The sequence below is a fragment of the Falco peregrinus genome, chromosome 9 (assembly GCF_023634155.1).
Source record: "Falco peregrinus isolate bFalPer1 chromosome 9, bFalPer1.pri, whole genome shotgun sequence".
In the NCBI taxonomy this organism is placed as follows: domain Eukaryota; kingdom Metazoa; phylum Chordata; class Aves; order Falconiformes; family Falconidae; genus Falco; species Falco peregrinus.
The window spans coordinates 22,235,968-22,256,788 of NC_073729.1; the positions used below are offsets into that span (position 1 = coordinate 22,235,968).

Below are 20,821 nucleotides of genomic sequence, written 5' to 3' on the forward strand. Positions count from 1 at the left end.
GCCCGCCCGCGGCCCCCGGCGGGTCACTGCTGCTGCCGGCGGCGGGCAGGGAGGGCAGCGGGCTGGGAGGGCAGCGGGCAGGGAGGGCAGCAGGCTGGGAGGGCAGCGGGCTGGGAGGGCAGCGGGCTGGGAGGGCAGCGGGCTGGGAGGGCAGCGGGCTTTCCCGAGGGCGGGAACCGCGTGCTCTGGATTCCCCAGCCTGCCACAGCTTCCCAAAACTGACTCACTCAAGGGCACGAAGGGTCCCGGGGGAGCCGCATGTGCAGGGGCCAGCAGGCGACGGCGGGGAGGGGATTTCTGGGCCTGGCTCCCGCGGGCCCGGCCTGGGAAGCCCCCACATCCCGGTGCACTGGCTGCACAGAAGGATGCATGTGCGGCTCCGGGCTGCAAGCACTTCCCATTTCTCCCCGTGGTCCCCATTCCCTACCCCGACCCCGGGTCCCTGTTCCCCTCCGCGGCCCCGATTCCCCGGCCAGGTCCTGGTCCCCGCGTCCCCGGTCCCCGGGTCTCCGCCCCCGTGCCGTGGTGTGCCCCGCCCCGCGCGGGGCGTGCTGGCGCCCCCCAGCGGCTCGCCCGGCTGTCCTCCGCGGGACTGCAAGTCCCAGCCTGCCGCGCGGCGGCGGCTCGCGGGGCATGCCGGGATCCAGGCGAGGCGTACAGCCCCGTGAGCCGGGCCCATGCCTCGGCAGACAAGGCGACGGGCGGTACGTCAGCGTGTCGTGCCGTAAAGCGCGACGCGTCGCTACTCCAACAGCGCTTCCCCTCCGCTTTGCGACGGCGCCGTGCGGCAGCGGCGGTTGGCGCCTTTGTCCTGGCGGGCGGCGGCCGAAGGTGGACCGGGCCCGGCGCGGCGGTAAGTCTGCGGGCTGGCGGCGGGGCCTCGCGGCTCTGGCGCGGCTTTACGCGGAGCGTTCGAATCAAAGAGTGCTACAGCAACCCTCGCGGAGGGCTGAGTCCTTCCCGGCTGCTACGCTGGGCCAGGCGTGCCCCGCGGCCTGCGAGTGGGCCGCGCCTCCGCCTCACCGCCCGGCGCTTCCGGCAGGCGGCGGCGGGGAGCGAGGGCTCGCTGGAGCCCCCCCGCGGGGGCGGCATGCTGCTTCCCGCGGCGACCTGGGGCCGGTCGGTACGTGGGGCTAACGGAGCTGAAGGCGCCGGGTCCGCAGCCGAGCACTGCAGCGGGTGATTTCGCTGTGGCGGGGAGCGCGGCCGCGGGGAGCACCTGCAGCCTGGCGTGAGAGCTGCAGCCGCCAGCCAAGCGTCGGGCATGCGGCTCTCCTCGCTGCTGCTCGAGGAAGCCACAAAGGCGCTGGCCTAGGCGGGTTATAAGGGCCCCGACAGCCGTGCTTTGGGTAACCTGCCTCGCGTTCTCGCAGCAGCAGCAGCACCCTCGGGGAGGAAGGTGAAAGCGTTTTCCGTGTTAACATTTTCTCTGGGCAGCTCTGCATCTGCCTGCTGTCTAGGGCGTGGGGGACCGAGGTGAGCAGGTGCTAGTGCTGCTCGAGAACGGCCTCCCTGGCCCGGGCCTGGCTTCTGGGAGTGTGGTGAGCCTGGCAGAGCTGGGCTCTTATGTCCTGAGACCCGGTGCGGGTGGGAAGCTTATTGCTCCTCAGCACCGTTCCTTTCAGTGGTGGCTGGCTGTATCTTTCCTGCCTTGCTCAAGAACTTCTTGCAGACTTCTGTGTCATGTGTCGCATGTGTCGAGTTAGTTTCAGTATTCCATTTAAGCTATGTCTTGCTTTCTGAAGCTGTAGTGCTATTAATTAACAACTTTGATTTTAAATATAAGATTTCAAGGGAAAAATGACTTTCACTAACTTTGAGAGGATTGATTGGCGTGTGAGTTGACATGGGCTGTCCTATTCTAGCAATCTGCCCAGTCTGGCAGCTGGTTTCTGCGTGGGGGATTGGCACCTTGAAGCTGCCCTGGTGTGTAGTTGGGCTCTCTGGCTGCATTCATAGAAAAAGACTTAATGTGGAAATTAGTCATTCACTGGTGTAGTGTGCCTAAAGCTGGGACACCATTCGTTTATTCTGGTCTTGTGATTACTAAATGGCCCTTAACTATGTAATCTACCAAGTAGAAGATGGTAAGAGGCAGTAAATGCTCTTATATGAAAGTTCTCCAGTAATCCAACCCATCTGAGTGTTTGGGATTTATTGCTTTGTTTTGAAAGTGACCTGCAAGTGGAAAAATATCTCCCTGTTTCTCTTCACATGGAAAGCTCTTGCACCCTCTTCCCCAGCCACCCCCTACTATCCCCACCCTTAAGAAAAAGAAAAGGGAATTTCTTACTGACTTTTATATTGAAAGTGAAACGTCCCACCAGCAAGTTATGAATCTTGTCGACGCCTGTTTGTTGTGTGTGTACATGACATGCTGAGACCATACATACAGTTGTGCTGCCTGAGCAGGTCGTTGCAGGTGCTCTGTGTCCCCATCCCTGGTAGTGCCAGGACAGCTGGATCTAACTTGGGCATCGCCTTGCTCTGAATGGGAACTTGGACTGGATGGGTCTTTCCATGTTTTGTAGCCACTTAAACATCTTGGGATACTTTCCCCTCGGCTGTTGAGAGCTTGAGCTGTACAGTAGTAGAGTAGAAATCTAGTGCTTCCATGCAGAAAAATGGGATGGGTTTTTGTACTTCCAATAGGGAAGGTAATAACTGTGTGTCTGTGTGTATGAACTTACAGGAGGATTGAGGCAAACATGGTAGAAGAAATTACTTTTTTGTTTGATTTTGGTTTGGGTGTTGTGGGTTTTTTTCCTCCTCCCTGTTCTGGCAGTTCAGCTCATTTTGAAAAGTATTAGTCTAGGTGTTCTCTGCCTCCTGTTCCTGCAGGGTTTCCTAAAAGGATAAGATCAATGAACTTGACATTTGTATCACTTAAAAAAAACCAAACAACGCCCCCCCCCCCCAAAAAAAAACCAAAACCAAAAAAGACACCCAAACCCAAAACCCAACAACAAAAAAACCCCAAAAACCACCCAAACAAAAACAAAAAACCCAAACCAACCCAAAAAAAACCCACCCCCCCCAAAAAAAACCCCAAATTTTACATCTCAAAGCTAGAGTATATGTATTTTTTCATGCCTTTTAAGTGTTTTAAAAGTATTTATGTAAAATTATTTTTGGACATTTGACTTGTTTATTTGGAGACTACTTTTAAATTGTAATGCATGTAGGTTACTGTTAGGGAGGAGTTTGGTTGTCAACATTTGTGATTAACCCTAGAAGTTTCTGTTGATGTACTAGATTTCATCAGCTTTCTTTTCCCAGGTTTCTTGCATGTTATATACAGCAAACTCCCTAAACATTCACCTACAGGAATGCAGAATGAAGTATGACAACTTTATTAAATAGTTTTCAAACTTTCAAGTTCATTGTGACAGTTTCAGTGGTTTCCATTTTTTTAAGCTTTATGTAACAGTGACTTTTAAAGCAGGAAGTATGAATCCTGGGTGGGGTTTGGTAGGGTTTTTTGTTAGTTTGGTAGAGTTTATGTGGGGTTTTTGTTTGTTGGCTGTTTTTGCTGTAATTCTTTGGGTAAGTTTGTGCAGTGAATGTTGCTGACTGCTCCAGGTTTGTCTGTGATAGTATGGGTTAACAAAGTATACTTTTGCCCTGCTGGGAGAGATGAGGTAGCAGTACAGTTTACGTGGGGGTGGTTAAATTCCCAGCTGTGGACCCGCCTTCTGTGGGAGCTGACAAGGATATGCTGTTTAATAGGGATATGCGTGAGAAACTGTTCTCTGGGTGTTGGAAAGCTAAGATTTCACATTTAGTGAAGTGATCCAAGTGTGGTCACTTAAGAGCATTTAAAGAGTACTTCTGATGTCTTATTCAAAGCGGTATTGAAATATTTGGGTCCTGTTATGCAATGTTGCAATAAGTGTTTCCTTTCCACTTATTAAAATATTGCATAAACTTCAACATTCTACCAGTGGACTGAAGAAATAGATATGACAGCAATGGGTGTATTGAAAAGCTTAAAGTTAAGACGTTTTAGTGGAAAATGAGTTTTATTTGTATCTTAGTTTGGAGTTAAACCATTAAAACTTATCTGCAGAATAATTAGGTTTGCTACCTTTCTGTATTACCGAAAAGCTCAACCAAAATGCTGCGGTATACATTTTTACCAGACTTCTGTATTCCTTGTGTTAAGATTTCTCTGGAGTGAAGTTTACATCAAGCAGACCCAGTTGGCTTGTAGTCTGCAAAGCTGTTAAGTTTAATCTTGTTCCAGTTTAATTTTAATGTCATGGATTGAAATTATATGCATGGCCGTTTTTCTTTTTTGCGAAGAGTTGGATTTGGAACGAAAGCAAAATGGCTCGAGGACGCAAGAGCAATAGCATCAAACAGAGCGACTTCACTAACAGCACCAATCCTCAGGATTTAGAGAGAAGACTTTTTGTCGGCAATTTGCCCACAGACCATATGACTCGTGAAGAAATGGAAGAGATATTTTCAAAATATGGCAAAATCAGGGGTTAGTATATTATCTTATGCCTTTTTGTGGCTGGGAATTCAGTGAGAAATATCACTTTCATGCTTGTCAAATGCTATTTGATGATGATGAGAGGAGTGACTAATGCTGTTACTGAAAAGTGACCTTTTAATGATAATTTTCTCTGCCTGCATTTTCTCTGAAAAAGTGATTCCTTCAGTACAGCTGAAATGTAATGCGTACATATTAGCTATATTAAGTGTACATATTAGCTGTATTAAGCTTCTGGGGTTGCAGTGTGATGTTACAATACTTTCAAGTGACTTCATAGTCTCTTAATTAAATCTTGGTCACTTCATGGGCTGTATTTTGGTCACTGCCTTGTTCAGAGGGAAGTTGATCTACAAAATATATTTCAGAGCCTTTAAGCTCTGCTTTTTGATCCTGGGAGATTTGCTTTTTCCAGGAAATTTGCATAGTTGTTTCTGGGTAGAGCCCCTTTGCTTGTTCATCTGGTGGGGTTACGTGATGGCCTGGGTGTGGGTTAGTACTGTCCCTTAGTTGTAACTGGTCTTGCCCTGCTGTTAACTTTTCCAGCCCTCAGCATGTACCATGGCTATGGGTTCGTGCAGTATGACCGTCTAGAAGATGTCCAGGCCGCTCTGGACGGTGAGAAGGGTCGCCTTTATAAAGGGTATAGATTAGGTAAGGAAAACTGATCTGTGCTCTCCTACTGACCCCAGCATGCATTCTGGTGGAAAGAGTGCTTTTGTTTTAAAGCTCTCTGGAAAGATCACTATGTGAAACTTGCCTGGCGTTAGTCTGAAATCACTTTTACTAGGTATGTATTTACCTTCAGAGTTAATTGTTGTAAGTGCTGTGTGGTTCATGTTACTACCTAGATCTTACTTTGAGCTTATTTTTATGTGTTAGTATTTGAAAAGCTCTATTATCACGTTTAAGAAACTGTTCAACATGTAAGCCCTAGAAAGCAGTCATTGAAACTTCATGCACATAGTTTTAAAAACATTTGTAAACCAATATTGGGCTTCATCTTGACAGACTCGGAGCAATTGGTCGCAGCACTTACCAGCTTGTTAGATGAGTAATTGGATTTTTTTGCACATGTGAAATCAGTCTGTAAGTAGTGCTATAAATATGAGGTGCTTTAAAAAGGCCATTTTAATAAAGATGAAAATAATTCTGCTAAATATGCTGGGAGCAAACTTAAACAGAAATGAATGGTTAGAAATCTAATCTATTAAATGCAAGCAAAAAAAATACTTTTGAAGTAAGCCTATACTAATTTGAAGAAAGCCAGTTTGACTTAGAAAGGAATGAAAGGAGCAATAAATAATAATGTGTGGGAAGGTGTGTGTACAGTAACAAATGTGAACCTGAGGATGGAGGTGAAGGCAAATAGACAGGGTAGAAGGATACAAGAAGAAATTATGGCCAGCATTGTCCAAGTCTAGAAGCTTAAATAGGGGCAACTGTGGCTGTTTTAGAAGCTAAGGTGTCACTGTCTGGAAATTATCGATAAAGTTTCTAACTGGAAAGGACTACCTAGTCTTCAGTTAATGTTTCTGCTGTCTGTTTTTGAAGAGGCAGAAGGTGGTTTTAATATAATTTCCATTTCAGTAGCAAAATAAAAAAGGTAAAACGGCAGCTACCAAAACTAGACCTCTCAAAATAAAAGAAAAAAACCCCAACAAATTAAATCTAACATATATGAGGCTCGGTGAAATGAAGATCTGCCTAGGCTATTAATGTTGGTTTTCCACAAGCCTTGGAAAATGAGGGAGTTTCCAGGGACCTAGCAGAGCACTGCAACGTGCCAACAGGCAGCATAAATGGGATGAGCCTGGCATCAGCCCCTGATGACAAAGGGATTCTTTTACCTGACACTCAGTGAGAAGGGAATTAATTAGTGCCAATCCAAATAAATCCTGTCACACTAGCTTATTCTTATGATGCTGCAAGCTTTATGGCTGCAAGTAGCAGTGTTGATGTAAAAGACTCCTGTAAGATGTTTGATTCGATTAAGAAACTAGAACAGTTAAAACCAACGTGAGGTTAAATGGATTTCAGATGAATCTCAGTGTAACATAGATGGAATTGCTCAGTGCTTTGAATGGTGTTCTGGAAAAATTGATTCCTGTCCATACAGTGTTTTTATAAGTGACTTGGAAAGAAAACACACAATCATGTTTTAAAAAGACAATGAAATAATGAAGGTTGAGTCACTGATGGTGAAATGATCCGCACTTCTTCCTAACTGGATGCAGGCAGAACTGAGCTTTCAGTAAAGCCAAAAGGGAAGATTTGCACCCAGCAAGAGTGCTTTTGTCATCCGTAGCTGTGCAAAACACAGATTTGTAAGTAGGGAGGTTATGGTGCCTGCGGATTTTTGCTGCTGGAATGCTGTGTTCAGTTCTGGTATGCCTGGTTCAAAAAGGATAATATTAAATTGGAGAAGCCTCAGAAAAACCTGAAGAAGGCTTAAAGAGTTGAAGAACAAGCCCTAGCAAAAGCCTCAAGATAAAGTAGTGATGTGATCTGTGTGTTACAGGCAGAACTGGAAGTGAGTTATAATCTAGTAGGCATAGGTGTGATAAGTTGTTAAACGGAAATAGTTTTCTTTAAAAGCAAAGTATTTCATTGGTGGAATAAATTATTGGAGCTTTGGTGGTTTCTGTGCTCTGAAGACTTTAAAATTGGAATTGGATGTTTTGCTAAAAGATAAGCTCTAGTTCAAGGCCACTGCTGCACTTGACGTAGGAATGTGATTCAAGAAACTTGTCGCCTGTGTTTATTCAGGTTACACTGTATGATTGTAGTGGCCCTGTCATCTCAAAATCCTATGGGACAGAAGACACTTTTTTTTTTTTTTCTCGGAAGGTTTGTCAGTGTTCAAATACTTAACCTGTAAATGCTGTTGGCATTAAATAAAATGTTGGTAAATCTGTTCATTTTGCACAAGAGAAGGATCCCTGTCAAAGGTGTTTTTTCTTCTATTAAAATATTTTTGTTCAGATTTAAATACATTTTTTTATTTGAAAGAAGTGTATGGTATTGAGTGTAAAAATCGTAATAGGTTTCTGCAATGACATCTTAAAACAGAAAATAAAAAAATCTTAAACCAAAGAAAGCAGGTAGTGTCTTGCTTAAAGATAACACTTTAAGGGGGAAAAAATTCTTAACTAAAAAATAAATGCAAGGAGAACAGTTGCTTCAGTTACACAGTCTGAGTATTAAATATAATTGCTAATAACACAAAGTAAAAGGCTTTGGGAGACTTTAACTCCAGTGTTACATTACACTAATTCTTCCACAAATGCATAGAAGTGTTTTCATATCTTCAATGAGTAAAACTATGTAGGGAATAAATGTCCATCAAATTTAGTTTGTGACAGTAGACAATGCAGCTGCATTTGGTCCTGGGGAGACTGCTTTGTGGTCCTGTGAATGTTGTTGTGCTGCATTTGTAGTTAATGTTCAGATTGCACTTGCTTCTCTCCCCCCACAAATAGAGAACATGCTGCTTTGTGATTGACAACAAGAACGAAAATTAGAACTCATCTCTTAATTCTAATTTTATTCTTGAAAGTAATGAAGAGTAGCTTGGGAAGTTACAGAAGATGTTAAGACTTGAATCTGCCTAAAGATGTTGTGGCATGTTTACTCTCTTGCAGGAGCTCTGAAATTAATTAATGTAAATAACTAATAAGAAATCTTAATTGTTGATAGATTCTCAGGGAGCAGATAGGACCCAAGGTTTTTTTGTTCTTTCCTTAAAAGGCGCTCAGAGTAAAACATCCGAAGTCATTTCTGTTTGTTCTTGCCCCCCTCCAGTACATTATTTCATCTTCAATCAGCTGTTACGGAAGGCTTTGTTTCTTCACAGTAGAACAATATGGGTCCCTGCCAGTTCTGGGCAACTTCGCTTTTTCTGGTTGAGGACAAGACTGTTTCTTCAGCTCTCTTACTTCTTTGTATTTCACTTCATGGTGTTTTTCATGGAGATGCTCAGAAGCCAACCAATTTTCAAATTTCTGATCTGTTGCATCAGTTTGCATCATGTTAACAGTGGTGTTTTGAATGCACCATGTTGACTGCATAAGGAGCTGGTGCTTCAGGCCTCTTGGATCCCATTTCCTCAGTGGTGGAGGCTGTACAACTTAAAGCTGCAGCAGTCCATTGGAAGGCAGTTGCATGTGCCACTTGAGAACCCTTGGATTATTTTCAACAAGGGTAGCGGCATGCTCCATTGAACAGGACTGGCTGTGAACTTAAGACTGTGCTGGCCATAAGTTTCCTTTCTCGGAGGTTTTCAGACTCTGCTTTTTCTCCTAGAGTCCATGAGTCGCTTTCTGCTTGCTCATAGACTGCAGAAGAAAGAGGTTCTCTTATGGAATGAAGAGTCTGGATGTAGGCCTGAATGTAAAAGGTTAAAACTTCTCCCAAGCTGTCCACCCTATTTTGAAGTGAGAGAAATCCATGAAAATTTCATTACATTGTACTATCTAAACTTAATAAAAAAATTGTCAAAGTGACAATGTCTCTCTGCTGAATGGATTTTCTTGCACCATCTGGATGTTGTTGAGCTTAAGTTGCTTTCATTTGAATTGTGCTGATGATCTTTTTTTTGTTCCATAGCATTGAACAGATGGGTTGATTATTCTTTACAGATATTAATAAAGCAGTGGAAAGAAGAAATATGAATAAGGCTTCATCAAGGTCCAGTCCGGCACGAAGGTAAAGTACCTGGAAGCAGTGAGTTATACTAGGAAGGTCAGGCTTTTTAGGGCATGAGCCCAGTGGCCTGTGCTAAATGTCTGTGTCTCTTCCCTACTGCCACCTCCCCAAACGGAGATGCTCAAGCAAGACAGTCAGGATGTGACTGCTCCACCTCTAAGAGCCCTTCTGGCGCTGACATCCCAGGCGGCACAAGGGAAACCTCGTGTCTGCTGCTGTTACTACAGCTAGGCATTGTTTTGCAGCACAGGTTGTAAGAGACTTGTGAGGAAGAATACACTTGATGTCTGCTCCTGCCTCAAATATAGAAGCCAAGGCCCACCTAGAGAATGCTGAGGGGCTGCAGCGTTCCCAGTGCTGTGCTGCAGAGGACTTCGGGATCTTGTGTCCTCTGATGTCAAAAGCTTCCAGTGCTGAAACGAGACTGGAAAAGAGCAAGTGAGCGAAGCACAAGACAGCACACACGTCTCTGTTGCACTGTCCCGTCTGCATGTGTGCTTGCTCTGTCAGTACCTGGAACCGGTCCCCTTCTGTGCAGCCTCTCCTGGTTTCCCACCCCTTGGCAGGCACAGCGTGTGCAGCTCCTGCACGTCCTCTGTGTGTGAAGTCACAGGCAAGTGGAGAACACATGGACTGTCCTGTCACAGGAGGATGACTTCAGTTTCCTTTCCATGGTGTTACTAGGGAGCACACAAAGGCATGCTGCGGTTATAGTTTGGTATAAGGTGTGCATCATCTATGCCTGTACTCTAAAGCTTTCCATACAAAGGAGTGTTGCTTGTTGGACTCTGAGGTAATCAAGCTCTCACGTGTCTGGTGTGCTCTACTACTGACCTGTTGTATCACCAAAAATGAGGGAAAAGTCACTAGCAAGACATCTACCACCAAAAAAAGGGAGAATGAGTAGCTGCAATTCTTGGCACCATCTAGGTCTTTTGCATGTGTTGCACTTACCCTGCATAGGGCCAGATGCACTTGCAGAGGCCAGTGTGTAGGTATCAGGCCCAGGGAATGCTTTGGGCACACAGCTGGGAGTTCATGTTACAGATGTGGCAAGCCTTGGGCCTGGGCTCTGGCAGGCATGCTTGGTGCTGACATGAGGATCCCAAGAATACTGCAAGTACGTGGGCAGCAGGCACTGGTGCCGTGTCTTTGGCCTCAGTGGCACTGCAGGTACATAAGGCTGAAGGTGCTGGGCAGCACTGTGGGCGTGAGAGGCAGGCACCATGGGCATTGGGTCCTGTGTCATCCTGCATGGATGCAAGAACAGGTGCCAGTGTCACTTGCCCTAAGGAGCACTGGAGGGGCATCGGCCACGGGCAGCAGTGCTGTGGTGCTGGACTGACTCCACAGCTGCCGAAGGCTTTGGTGCCGCTGTGACAGGCACTGGATCCCAGCTGGCACTGCAGATGCTGCAGCCATCCCATGTCACTAGCACCAGCTCCCAAGCAGCACCGTGGGTGCAGGTGGGAATGAGGTCATGGGCATCGAGTCCTGGGCACGGCTGTGGATAACAGACTCTGGACCATGCTGCAGGCCTGTGAAAGACAGCTGCTGATGCCAGTGTGTAGAGTCCCACACTGCGCCACAGGTGACGGTGCTGGGCCAGCGCTACTGAGTCCCGAGCAGATGTGGGCAGCGATGCTGATGCTGCAAGAGCTGGACTGTGGCGAGAGGCGTGGAAGCAGAAGGCTGCTGTGCCTTCGTGCTGCTGCCTCTCCACAAGCAGCGGGGCAGCAATGCAGGTGCAAGAGCAGAGAGGACCCGCGCCACGTCTTTACTTCTGTTGCAGTTGTGCATTGTTCATTCTGCATCTTTTGTCTCTGCGGATAATGAATGTGGCCTGTTCTGGTCACCCCCAACACCAGCTGGAATAAATGTCATATACCAAACAATTACACTGCATCTGGCTGTTTTGCTATATAGTCCTACAGCTACAGAGAGATCAGTTACTCAATACCTATTAGAGCAAATCAGACGTTTCCCCTGAGCTTCTGCCATCGTTCATTGTAGGTTGGGGGGAAGGGGGTGATGACTTGTCTTTCATGGGATGTGGTTTCCATACAGATCACAAAAAGCAGATTTGTGTGTCCCAGAGGCTGAGGGAGTTTACCCTTGTTTGTGTGCAAATACAGTGTTTCTTTTACAGGAGGAGGCTATATATGCTCTTGATGGAAACTCTGTAGTTTGTCCCAAGATCTATTTTGTATCTGACATAAAAATAGAGAATGCCAGTGCTCCTGTGTGTCCCCCAGCACAGCTGGGTGTCTAACCACTGAAGTCCATTGCAGACTGCACATCCGTCTGGTTACTGTCTGCCCTACCTGACCCTGGACTTGGGCACATCTGACTTGCTGCTCCCACTGTTCTCTCTGTAGTGGAAGCAGACTTGTGTTCTGATTGTCTTTCGTAAACTAGATTAGACTGGTAGAGAACTCAAAAGTCTGTCAAGTTTTGGAAATAAAAAGATTCAAAAAGCCGGGTTTTTTTCCTGATGTTTGTCAGTATCTTGGGGAAAGACTATGCTGAACACGTGAAGCTCACTAGTTTCTCTGCAAGATTTTTTTTTGTTTGGCTTAGACTACAGTGAATTAAGTTTTTTTTTTCTGGAAAAGAAAATATGACCTGGAAAAAACCCTACTGTTCTGGGAAAAGACAAAGACTGGAACGTTATTCTTCCTTCACTCTGAAGATGTTGCAGTACAAGGTCTGAATGAGACGGATCATTCAGATATGACAGAGAAGCCTATTGCTGCTGAGGATGCAGTGGTGGTTGGGTTTAGTACCCTCTTAATGTGGGGCATCATAAACATAAGACTGTCTTTCTATGGAAACTATGCCTTCAAATCCAGGACACAGTGGTAACTATCGTTGCTTTCTACTAGCAGCACAAACCCAAGCACAACGTGGAACCTACAGTGTCTTTGGTCACAACAAGCTCCTTTTTTAATCATGTGCAAATAACAAATTATTTCAGGTATTCTGCTGTCATTGACTAACGAATTTAATGGATCCCTTGAATGCTCCTGGCTATTGCATATTTGTGGGTATTAGGCTACAACACCTTGAATTGTCTCAAAGGATTTGCAAAAACATGTTTGATAGATGATCTGTGCTGACATTGGAGGCCTTGAAATGGTCGTTTCTGAGGTGCCTGTTCGCTTCTTCCACAGGTGCTCTACACTTTTAGTGATGCTCCATTAAGGAGCTTTCTGGGTCTTGTTTGGCTATGATAAACGTTAGAGTTAAGAAGCTTCTCCAGGCTGCTTCAACAAATATGTTTTATGGGCAATTCTTGCTGTTTTGGGATAGGAGGGAGGAGTCAGCTGCTGAGAGAAGGGCCGCTGTGGCACCTCAGGTAAGAGATCTGGGGGTAACTGTGCTTGTGCCGTTAGCAGTCTAATGGAATTTCCCTGGTGTTTTCCTCAGAGAGCCATACACTTACGGGGATGGCCGAGATGCCAGACGTGACCGCTCCCCGCTTCGGGGGAGCCCACGGAGAGACCCCAGAGATGGCAGGGATGGTAGAAATGGGCGAGATTCCAGAGACACTCGAGACATTCGAGCCAGAGACATGCGTGATGCCAGAGATCACAGGGACCCACGGGACCTGCGAGACCCACGGGATATCAGGGATCCAAGAGACTTGCGGGACCCCCGTGATGTTAGAGATCTTCGTGACCCACGGGAGCCGCTGTATGATCGATACAGGGATCCACGGGATATGAGAAATCCACGAGATGTGAGGGATCCACGGGATATGAGAGATCCACGGGATATGAGAGACCCTCGGGACCCTTTGTACAGGTAATCATGGGACTGTATTTGCCGATGTGTTTTTATGGCATTCCTGCCTCAATGGCTGTACTGGTTTGGGTGGTGTCAGGCTTTTAAGACACGGAAATTGGTCTGGCTGGGGACAGTTGGGTGCCTGCTTTGTGTCTCACGGGGAGCAGGTGGGTACTTCAGAAATTAAACTTGAGGAAGGTCAGTGTGTGATGCGTTGGCCAAAGTTACTGCCTGAGATTGTACTGGAGCACAGAAATCCTTGCTGTTTTTGTAAATGTTGCAGACGAGATGAAGCTTATGACCGTTACCTTCGCCTGGAAGACTACTATCGGCGGAAGGATGACTCTTACTATGACCGTTATAAAGAGCATTTTGATAGAGCACCGGTGAATTCAGAAGGTGAGTACCTGTAATGTTTTAATGGGCAGATCCACATCCTCCCAGAGGAGATGCCTGCATTGCGTCTGTGGCACTTCGAGCAGATACAAAGGGCATTCTTTGTTCCTTCCCTGTGGCATGCTTTCAGACCGTGTGAAGCGCGAGGAGCGGCGCCGAGAGGAGCTGTACCGTCAGTACTATGAGGAAATCAAGAGACGTTTTGATGCAGAGAGACCTGTGGATTGTTCTGTGATAGTGGTGAATAAACAGACAAAGTAAGAAAATAGTTTTGACCAGTTTTATTATTGCATGGTAAAAGAAAATGGAATTAAACTTATTCCTGCTTTGAGGCCGTTTGCCTTTCAGGTTCCTCTTGAGGAACACGGCTTTAGAGCCCTCAGAAAGCTACAGCTCCTGTTGCTGTTCTGGGAGTATGTGTTGATGAGATGGAGAAATGTATCGTGTGCTTTACTTTCGTTTCCTTGTCACTTATCACTGTAACTTCTCCTGATACTTTTCTACCTATTCTTCATATCAGCCTACTGTCATGACAGGTTATATTGTCCTGTACTTGTTATTCATGGGTTGAATGATACGGAACTTACTAATACGTGCCAACCAGCAAATAGTACAGAGCAGTTGTCAGGGCAGAGTCGTGGGGGTGTTTGTTTCAGAGCTCCTGTCAGGTTGGTTACTAGGCCAGATACCAGTCATTGCCATAATCCAACGCACAAGAAATATAAAGTCACTGCTGAAAGTAGTCACGAACAGAATCAAAAGCCTGTATGAGTAGTAACCAGAGCGATCTCATGTGGCAGTCTGAAGGTAACAGTGTGGGTACTGTGTTGGGAACAGGGGGACACACCTATGCCTGGTACAGTGGGAGAGGTGTTATAATGATGGCACCAGTCTGATGTCTGTATCTTTAGAAATAAATTCATTGAAGATTAGCAAATATGTCAGCAAACCATAGATCTGGCTTGGAGTCTGAAGAAAATGTTTGTTGAGGGGAAGTTTAAAGCTGTCTCCTTAGCCCTTTGTAAAAAAGATCAAGAGTCACTTTTATTTAACTTAGCTAATATCTGAGGCAGAAAGAGCTAGTGTGATCTCGTGGTGGAAGACAGAACAGGAAATTGGAACAAGGAAAGCAGTGAAACTAGAAATAAACTTCTGTGGTTTGCTTTTAATGGAGTTGATTACTTATTGGAACAAATCTCAAAAGGAAATTTTAGATTCTTTATCGCGTGGTCTTTGCAAGATATTCTCATAGACCAACAGTTACTGTGCTTGGTACAGGGAGAATTTTTTTGTGCAAGAAGATCAGCTTAATATCCTAAGAATCGTTTTTGTCTAACAGCTACAGACCTTAAGACCTGGAACATGTTAATAAATCTCGGGTATTGAAGCATTGATGTCACCTACTATAGACCTGTTGAAAGATGACTCCTGAGTGACTTAGATACACGATCCTGTGTATCTAAGGAATCCTGAAAAAGACAGTTGGCAAGGGGTAACAGTTTTAGTCACCATTATAATGTTTGCATCCAAAGACAATGAATTGAGTCTCTTTCAAAAGGTGTGGGTGCACACAGACTGAATTTCTCAGGATGCATATGCAGTCAGTATTGCGGTTTTGGTACCGAGTAGAATAAGCTTAAAAAAAAGTCTTGAAAATTTTAAGCTCAGCCACGTAAACTGTGGTTTGTCCTGGGAATGGGAAGTCTGCAGGACAGTAGATTACAGGAGCAGTGGATCCATAGATGCTGTGTTGATACTGGGTTAGAGCAGTATGAATGAAAGAGTAGAATGAAAGAGCAAGACAATAAGGAGTAAGGCGTGTTTGAACAGTTAAGGTACTGAGCGGAACACAAGTATCCGGCTTCTGTAGGTTGGCTGCTCTGCTGCGTACCCCTTAAATCTCTGCAAGCATAAATTACCTCACGTAATGAGTTCAGTGTAAACAAATTTGTAATAGTGTAAATCCCTTTGCAAACACTTGATTTGTAATTTGTTTCAGTTAAACTGAAATGACTGATTCAGATAAAAAATAAGAGCTTTTATATTATTGTAATGAGATTGCTTTAATACTGTCCTGTTAAACATTATGAAGCTTGGCAAGCCATCAGAAAAGCGAATCTGAGATGATGAAGAGGGTGAATGTGCCAGGGTTTCTGTTTCTGTATGTGACTGACTTGTTAAACTGCTGGCTTTGCTTTGTGGTAGGGAGTACGCGGAGTCAGTGGGGCGGAAGGTGCGGGATCTGGGCATGGTAGTGGACCTGATCTTCCTCAACACAGAGATGTCACTGACGCAAGCCCTGGACGATGTGAGCAGAGGAGGGTCTCCTTTTGCCATTGTCATCACCCAGCAGCATCAAGTTCACCGCTCTTGCACTGTTAACATCATGTTTGGCACCCCACAAGGTACTAAGGTCTTAGTAGGCTGTGTAGCTGTGTGGCCACTTTGAACCACTCAAAGTGCTGCCTTAGAACACTTGTCTTTCAACCAGAATCGCACAGGACAAAGTTCATCCTTGCTGTGACAGAAGAAGTTATTAATGACTTGACACCATCTCATAAATGTGAATATCATTATTTACAAGCTTCTGTAATACTCTGTTTGTCCCTTGTCAAAAGGATTGTCTAATTTCTGCCAAGAGGGAATCTCGGCTGCATTCTCAGCACCTAACATCACCAGCCGTTGCATCTCAGGGCGAGTCATGAACCCCAGCTCTAGAAATTACTGCATTGCCTTGGTAGATTTCTGAGTAATACCAGCCCAGCCTCAGTTTATCACTTTTTGCTCTCCAAGAGAGTGTGTTTGGAATGTGACAAATTACAGGGCAGATTTTAAAACCAAATGTGATTTAAGGAAGACAGAATAAGGATAGTGTATTTGGTCAAGGTAAAGATCTGATCAGGAAACTGGGAATATAGAACTGTAAAGTGATTGGGTATACATTTTTAGCGCCATTTACACTTGTTGCATTACTTTCCATCTCAGGGTTGACATGGTCGTTGTGAGTGTGAGGGTGGGGTGGATGTAGGTGTTAAAAAGTCTTGTCAGAATGTGATCTCAGAAAGCAGCCTTTTGCTCTGATCATAGGCCTGTTCACTTCTTCTACACAGGTGGCTTGTTTGACTGCAGTTGAGCTTTCAAAGGTTATTTCTACCCTATCGTGTTCTTGAGTAATGTTTTTCTGAGGTTCATCTGGGAGAGTAAACTTCTGAATGCAGTCACTGGGGTTTGTGTGCTTACTGACTGAAATGCAGATGTGGTAGAAGGGTTCCCTTTCCCTCATTTCCTGCAGAAATACAGCTCACACACACTTACCCTGGGCTTTCTACTGCCCTTGGTTTTAACTCTTAACTCCTCCATCATCCCACCAAAGCTTCTCTTCTTTACTGGATCTAACAGTGTATCAGATCTGATAAGAACCCCAGTCATAAGCTCATCCACAGCTCCTTCTAGAGATGAAATATGCTCATTTGAACCACACGCGGCCAGCTTTCCATTCATGTTAGTTTCAGGGAACTCTTTCCACACCTTGTTCAAAGTGTCATGTTGAAGTGAAGCCCAGTTCCCCGTTAGGAGGAAAAGGGTGGCAAGATTTGAAGTTCTGCAGATGTGAAAAGTGCCCAGAGCTTTGGGCACCTTTTGGAAGGTAAAGGCTCTTTTGGTCTCCTTACTTAAGCCTGTGTTCAGGGGAATGCTTGTGTGTGTGCGCTTTGTGAGGTGGAAATAATGTCCTCAAAAACTTTAAAAGGCAACTGCAAAAAAAACCCCAAATCCAAACTACTTTGGAATTGACCTTTATTCATTGTATTATGGAGGAATGTGATTGCTGCTTATTATAGTAAACATAAGCAGCAATGTGACATTGAGCCAGTGCTTTCCTTTCTGTCTCCTGCATAAGCACGTGCTGTATTAAGGCATTGGCAGTACAGAACCAAGAAATATTCCCATCACTGTCCCCCTCTGGGAAGCTTTAGCAGCCTTCAGAGGGCAAATTCTGGACCTGTCCAAGGGTTTAGCAGTAGCATAGCTGGAACTGTCTCTTCTTGGAGCACAGGGGATTTATGTGAGAGGTAGAGGGAGCTGCTTTCCCTTTTATTTTGGTGAGAGACAAGAAAGACATTTTGTGGGCTGATTTGGTATCTTCTCAGAGCCCTCAGCGGTGGAAGAAAAGGATGGCCTTGCTAGGGGATGGCCTTGAGCTTCTGTTGTCTTAGGAAATTGAGCTGTTCCTCTGTGTCTAGGAAGCTTCCCAAGTCTATGCTTGCAATCCCAGAGTGGTGCCTGCCTGCTGAATGAGATGTGCTGGTGTGCGAGAGGCAAGGCACCTCCTGTTAACATCGCTTTGGTTTACTTAAAACGTTTCTTTTCCTCGTGCAGAACACCGCAACATGCCCCAGGCTGATGCCATGGTGCTGGTGGCAAGGAATTACGAGCGCTACAAAACTGAGTCACGGGAGAAGGAGCGCGAGGAAATTGCCCGGCAGGCTGCCAAGATGGCAGATGAAGCTGTTCTGCAGGAGCGGGAGCGCCCACCCCCCACGGAGGAGGGTGTCAGAGGAGGTCACCCTCCAGGGATTCAGACTCTCTTGAACCTGCTGGCAGACAATCGCTATCTGACTGCTGAGGAGACTGATAAAGTAATTAATTACTTGAGAGACCGGAAGGAGCGGTTACTGAGGGGAAACACTGATTCTCTGCAGGGTAAGTTTCTCAGCCCCAGACAAGGCTATTAATCATGTGGTTTGGGGGCCGTCTGAGCTGGGACAGGAGAGCAGTCCTGGGATTGCAGAGGAGTCCCAGCACTGTAACTTCCTCACAGAGTGCCTCATTTTATTGAGATGGACGTGTCCTTGGGAGTCCTGAGGTGATTCACATCTTTCAGATGAAAGAACTTTTATACTGGATTCTCTCAGGGACACCACAGGACTGCTGTAACTGGTTTGCCTGCTACACGAAGGGCAACGGTTCTGCTGAGTGGTTTGGGTTCCCCAGAGCTGTGCAGCTTTCCTTTTCAGAGAGAGTGGGTGTTCATTGGTGCTTGTGTCTTTGGTAGCTGGTGCATCTTCACATTGCAGTGCAGTCTGGTCTCCCTGTATGGTCTTAGTATAGTTTTGGGTCAGTGGTTTTGAGGGAGTAGGGGACCAAACAGTGCAGTACGCTGACTGGGCTTTCTTGGAGACCCACACTTTTGGAATAGGCACTATTTTACTTTGGATTTCTTTTTCTAATGGCATATAAGCCACCTGGAAAGTGCAGTGGTAGCGCTAGCAGCTGAACTTATGAAGCGCATGCCTGACCCCTACTCAGTTTCACTAGTTTTCTTTAGGTGCCCCCTCAAGGGCATTTGCAGAGCTTTAACCCTCTTTCCTTTCTTTCCCAGCACCCATGGCAAGACAGTCTTTGGGGGCACCTTCAGGATCATCTCTGGGTAGTCAGTCCAGCCTTCCAAGCTCTCAGGCTCATCAGGGTTCACAGCCTCTGGTCTCTGCTCCTTCTGTTCCAGTGTCCTCTTCTAATCCTCAGCAGGAGCTTCAAGCAAAAATCCTCAGTCTCTTCAATAGCGGGGCAGCAGCGGCAGCAGCTGCTGTAGCAAACAGCAGTTCTGCAGCCTCTGCGGGCACTTCAGGTGGCACTCCAAACCAGAACTTCGCTAACATGGCTAGCAGTCAGGCCCGGTCAGCACAGATGAGTGCTGGAAATTTAAACCAGGCTCAACAGAGATTGCAGTCTCCAAGCGCGCAGCTTCCTGCTGTCCAAGGTCCTTCAAGAAATGCAGGTCCAAGACCTGGAGCTCCTCCACAAGCTCAGTCGCTCTATGGTCAGCACCAAAATCGCCTCCCTGTGCCTGGCAACGTACCTGCTCAAAGGCCAGTATCTTCTGGTATCAACTTTGACAACCCCAGTGTACAGAAAGCTTTGGACACCCTTATCCAGAGTGGTCCTGCACTCTCCCACCTAGTGAGCCAAACCGTGGCCCAGGGGCGAGCAGGGTCCTCAGCCCAGCAACCTATGGGTTCCTACCAACGACACTATTAAAGCTGAGCTGTGAGGCCCTTTCCCCTTCCCTTTTGCCATTCCATACTTATAGCTGTTTAAAGAGTCTCCTGTCCTTGACACGGGACAAATGCCCCTGGATATGCATGTCCTCTCCACTTCGGTGAGAGTGTACCCCAGTGGCATTGCTGCTGACTGTTGCTAGTGCTGCCCTTCCTCACCTCGGTCTGGTTAGCAGTGTTTGGAAAAGTATACTTTCTTTTCTTAATGGCACGATGTGCTAACAGCCACTTTGGATAATTGGTTGTTTCGTCCAGTCCCAGAAGCTGCTGCAGTGACAGTCCTTCTGCGTTTTCCTTACTCCCAGTAGCTGGTGCATCTTCACATTGCAGTGCAGTCTGGTCTCAGTGGATGGTCTTAGTATAGTTTTGGGTCAGTGGTGTTGAGGAAATAGGAGGCTGAACAGAGCGGTACGCTGACTTGGGCCTTCTTGGAGATCCACCTTTTTGGAATGGGCACTATTTTTCTTTGGATTTCTTTTTTTAATGGCATATAAGCCAGTTGGAAAGTACAGTGGTAGCACTAGCAGCTGAACTCATGAGACACATGCCTGACCACTACTCAGTAACCCAGGACTGTGCATTTGGTCCTTCTATAGCTGGACTGTCATGTCCTGGCAGAGTGAGGCAGACAAATGCTCTGCACCTTGCCCACCTCACAGAAACTGGCAGCTTTGGTCTGAGTACTGTGGCAGATCTGAAACACAAGAGCTTCCAGCCAAGGCAGAGATTTCAAATGGTCTGTCAATTTTCTACACCAAGTTGTCAGTATTAAGATTGATCTGTCGAATTTGGCATATAAATTTCCTTTTGTTACAATCTTGCTTTGGGACGGTTGGTTACTACAACCCAACAGCTCAGCCGCAGCCACACTGATATGCTGCTGGCCCTCCCTTGGGAATACCTGCAGCCGGTTACCAGGTGGTGAACATCTGCTCCCTGAAACTTCATCTCACTGTTGGTTGGTGTTTTGTCCATCTAAGGTGGAGAGGCAATGCCAAGATGCAATACCATAATTTTACACATTTTTTTCAACATTTTGGTAGCTGCAGTGGACAGTTGAGAGGAAAATCGGGCAGTGATTCTTCACCGTGTTTTTAACCAGCAACACATTTTGATACCAGAACACAGAACATCTCGTAGCTGTGTGGTCCTCCCAATCACAGCCACCTTAGAGTCTGTAGGCTTCCTGCAGAGAACCGAAAGAAACTAAGAAAGCAGTGTTCTTGGAGCAGAGGATTTTCTTTGTCCCAGGTGGTTTGTGTTGTAACATTTTTTTTTTCTTTCTCTGTGCTGTTAACGAGGACATTACTTTCTAATAAAAAGGCAGGAAAAACGTTTTGTTGCATTTCTGACACTTGACAGCTTGAGTACT

The 20,821-nt window shown here is 46.0% G+C and overlaps 1 protein-coding gene across 8 annotated transcripts; it reads left to right on the forward strand.

Annotated features, from left to right (window-relative positions):
• The first annotated feature begins 643 nt into the window (after window positions 1-643).
• NCOA5 (nuclear receptor coactivator 5) lies at window positions 644-20,784 on the forward strand. Of its 8 annotated transcripts, none has more exons than XM_055813517.1 (10): window positions 723-853; window positions 4,306-4,492; window positions 5,048-5,155; window positions 9,142-9,208; window positions 12,638-13,015; window positions 13,281-13,396; window positions 13,524-13,650; window positions 15,599-15,798; window positions 17,771-18,094; window positions 18,774-20,784. In XM_055813517.1, the coding sequence occupies exons 2-10, from the start codon at window positions 4,330-4,332 to the stop codon at window positions 19,427-19,429; spliced, it is 2,139 nt and encodes a 712-aa protein (XP_055669492.1). In that variant the 5' UTR covers window positions 723-853; window positions 4,306-4,329; the 3' UTR covers window positions 19,430-20,784. The 8 variants fall into 8 exon arrangements, with proteins under 8 accessions (XP_055669493.1, XP_055669494.1, XP_055669492.1 ...); XM_013301215.3 differs by lacking the exon at window positions 723-853 and adding an exon at window positions 932-1,399; XM_055813518.1 differs by lacking the exons at window positions 4,306-4,492; window positions 5,048-5,155 and having other exon boundaries at window positions 644-853.
• Window positions 20,785-20,821: the final 37 nt, after the last annotated feature.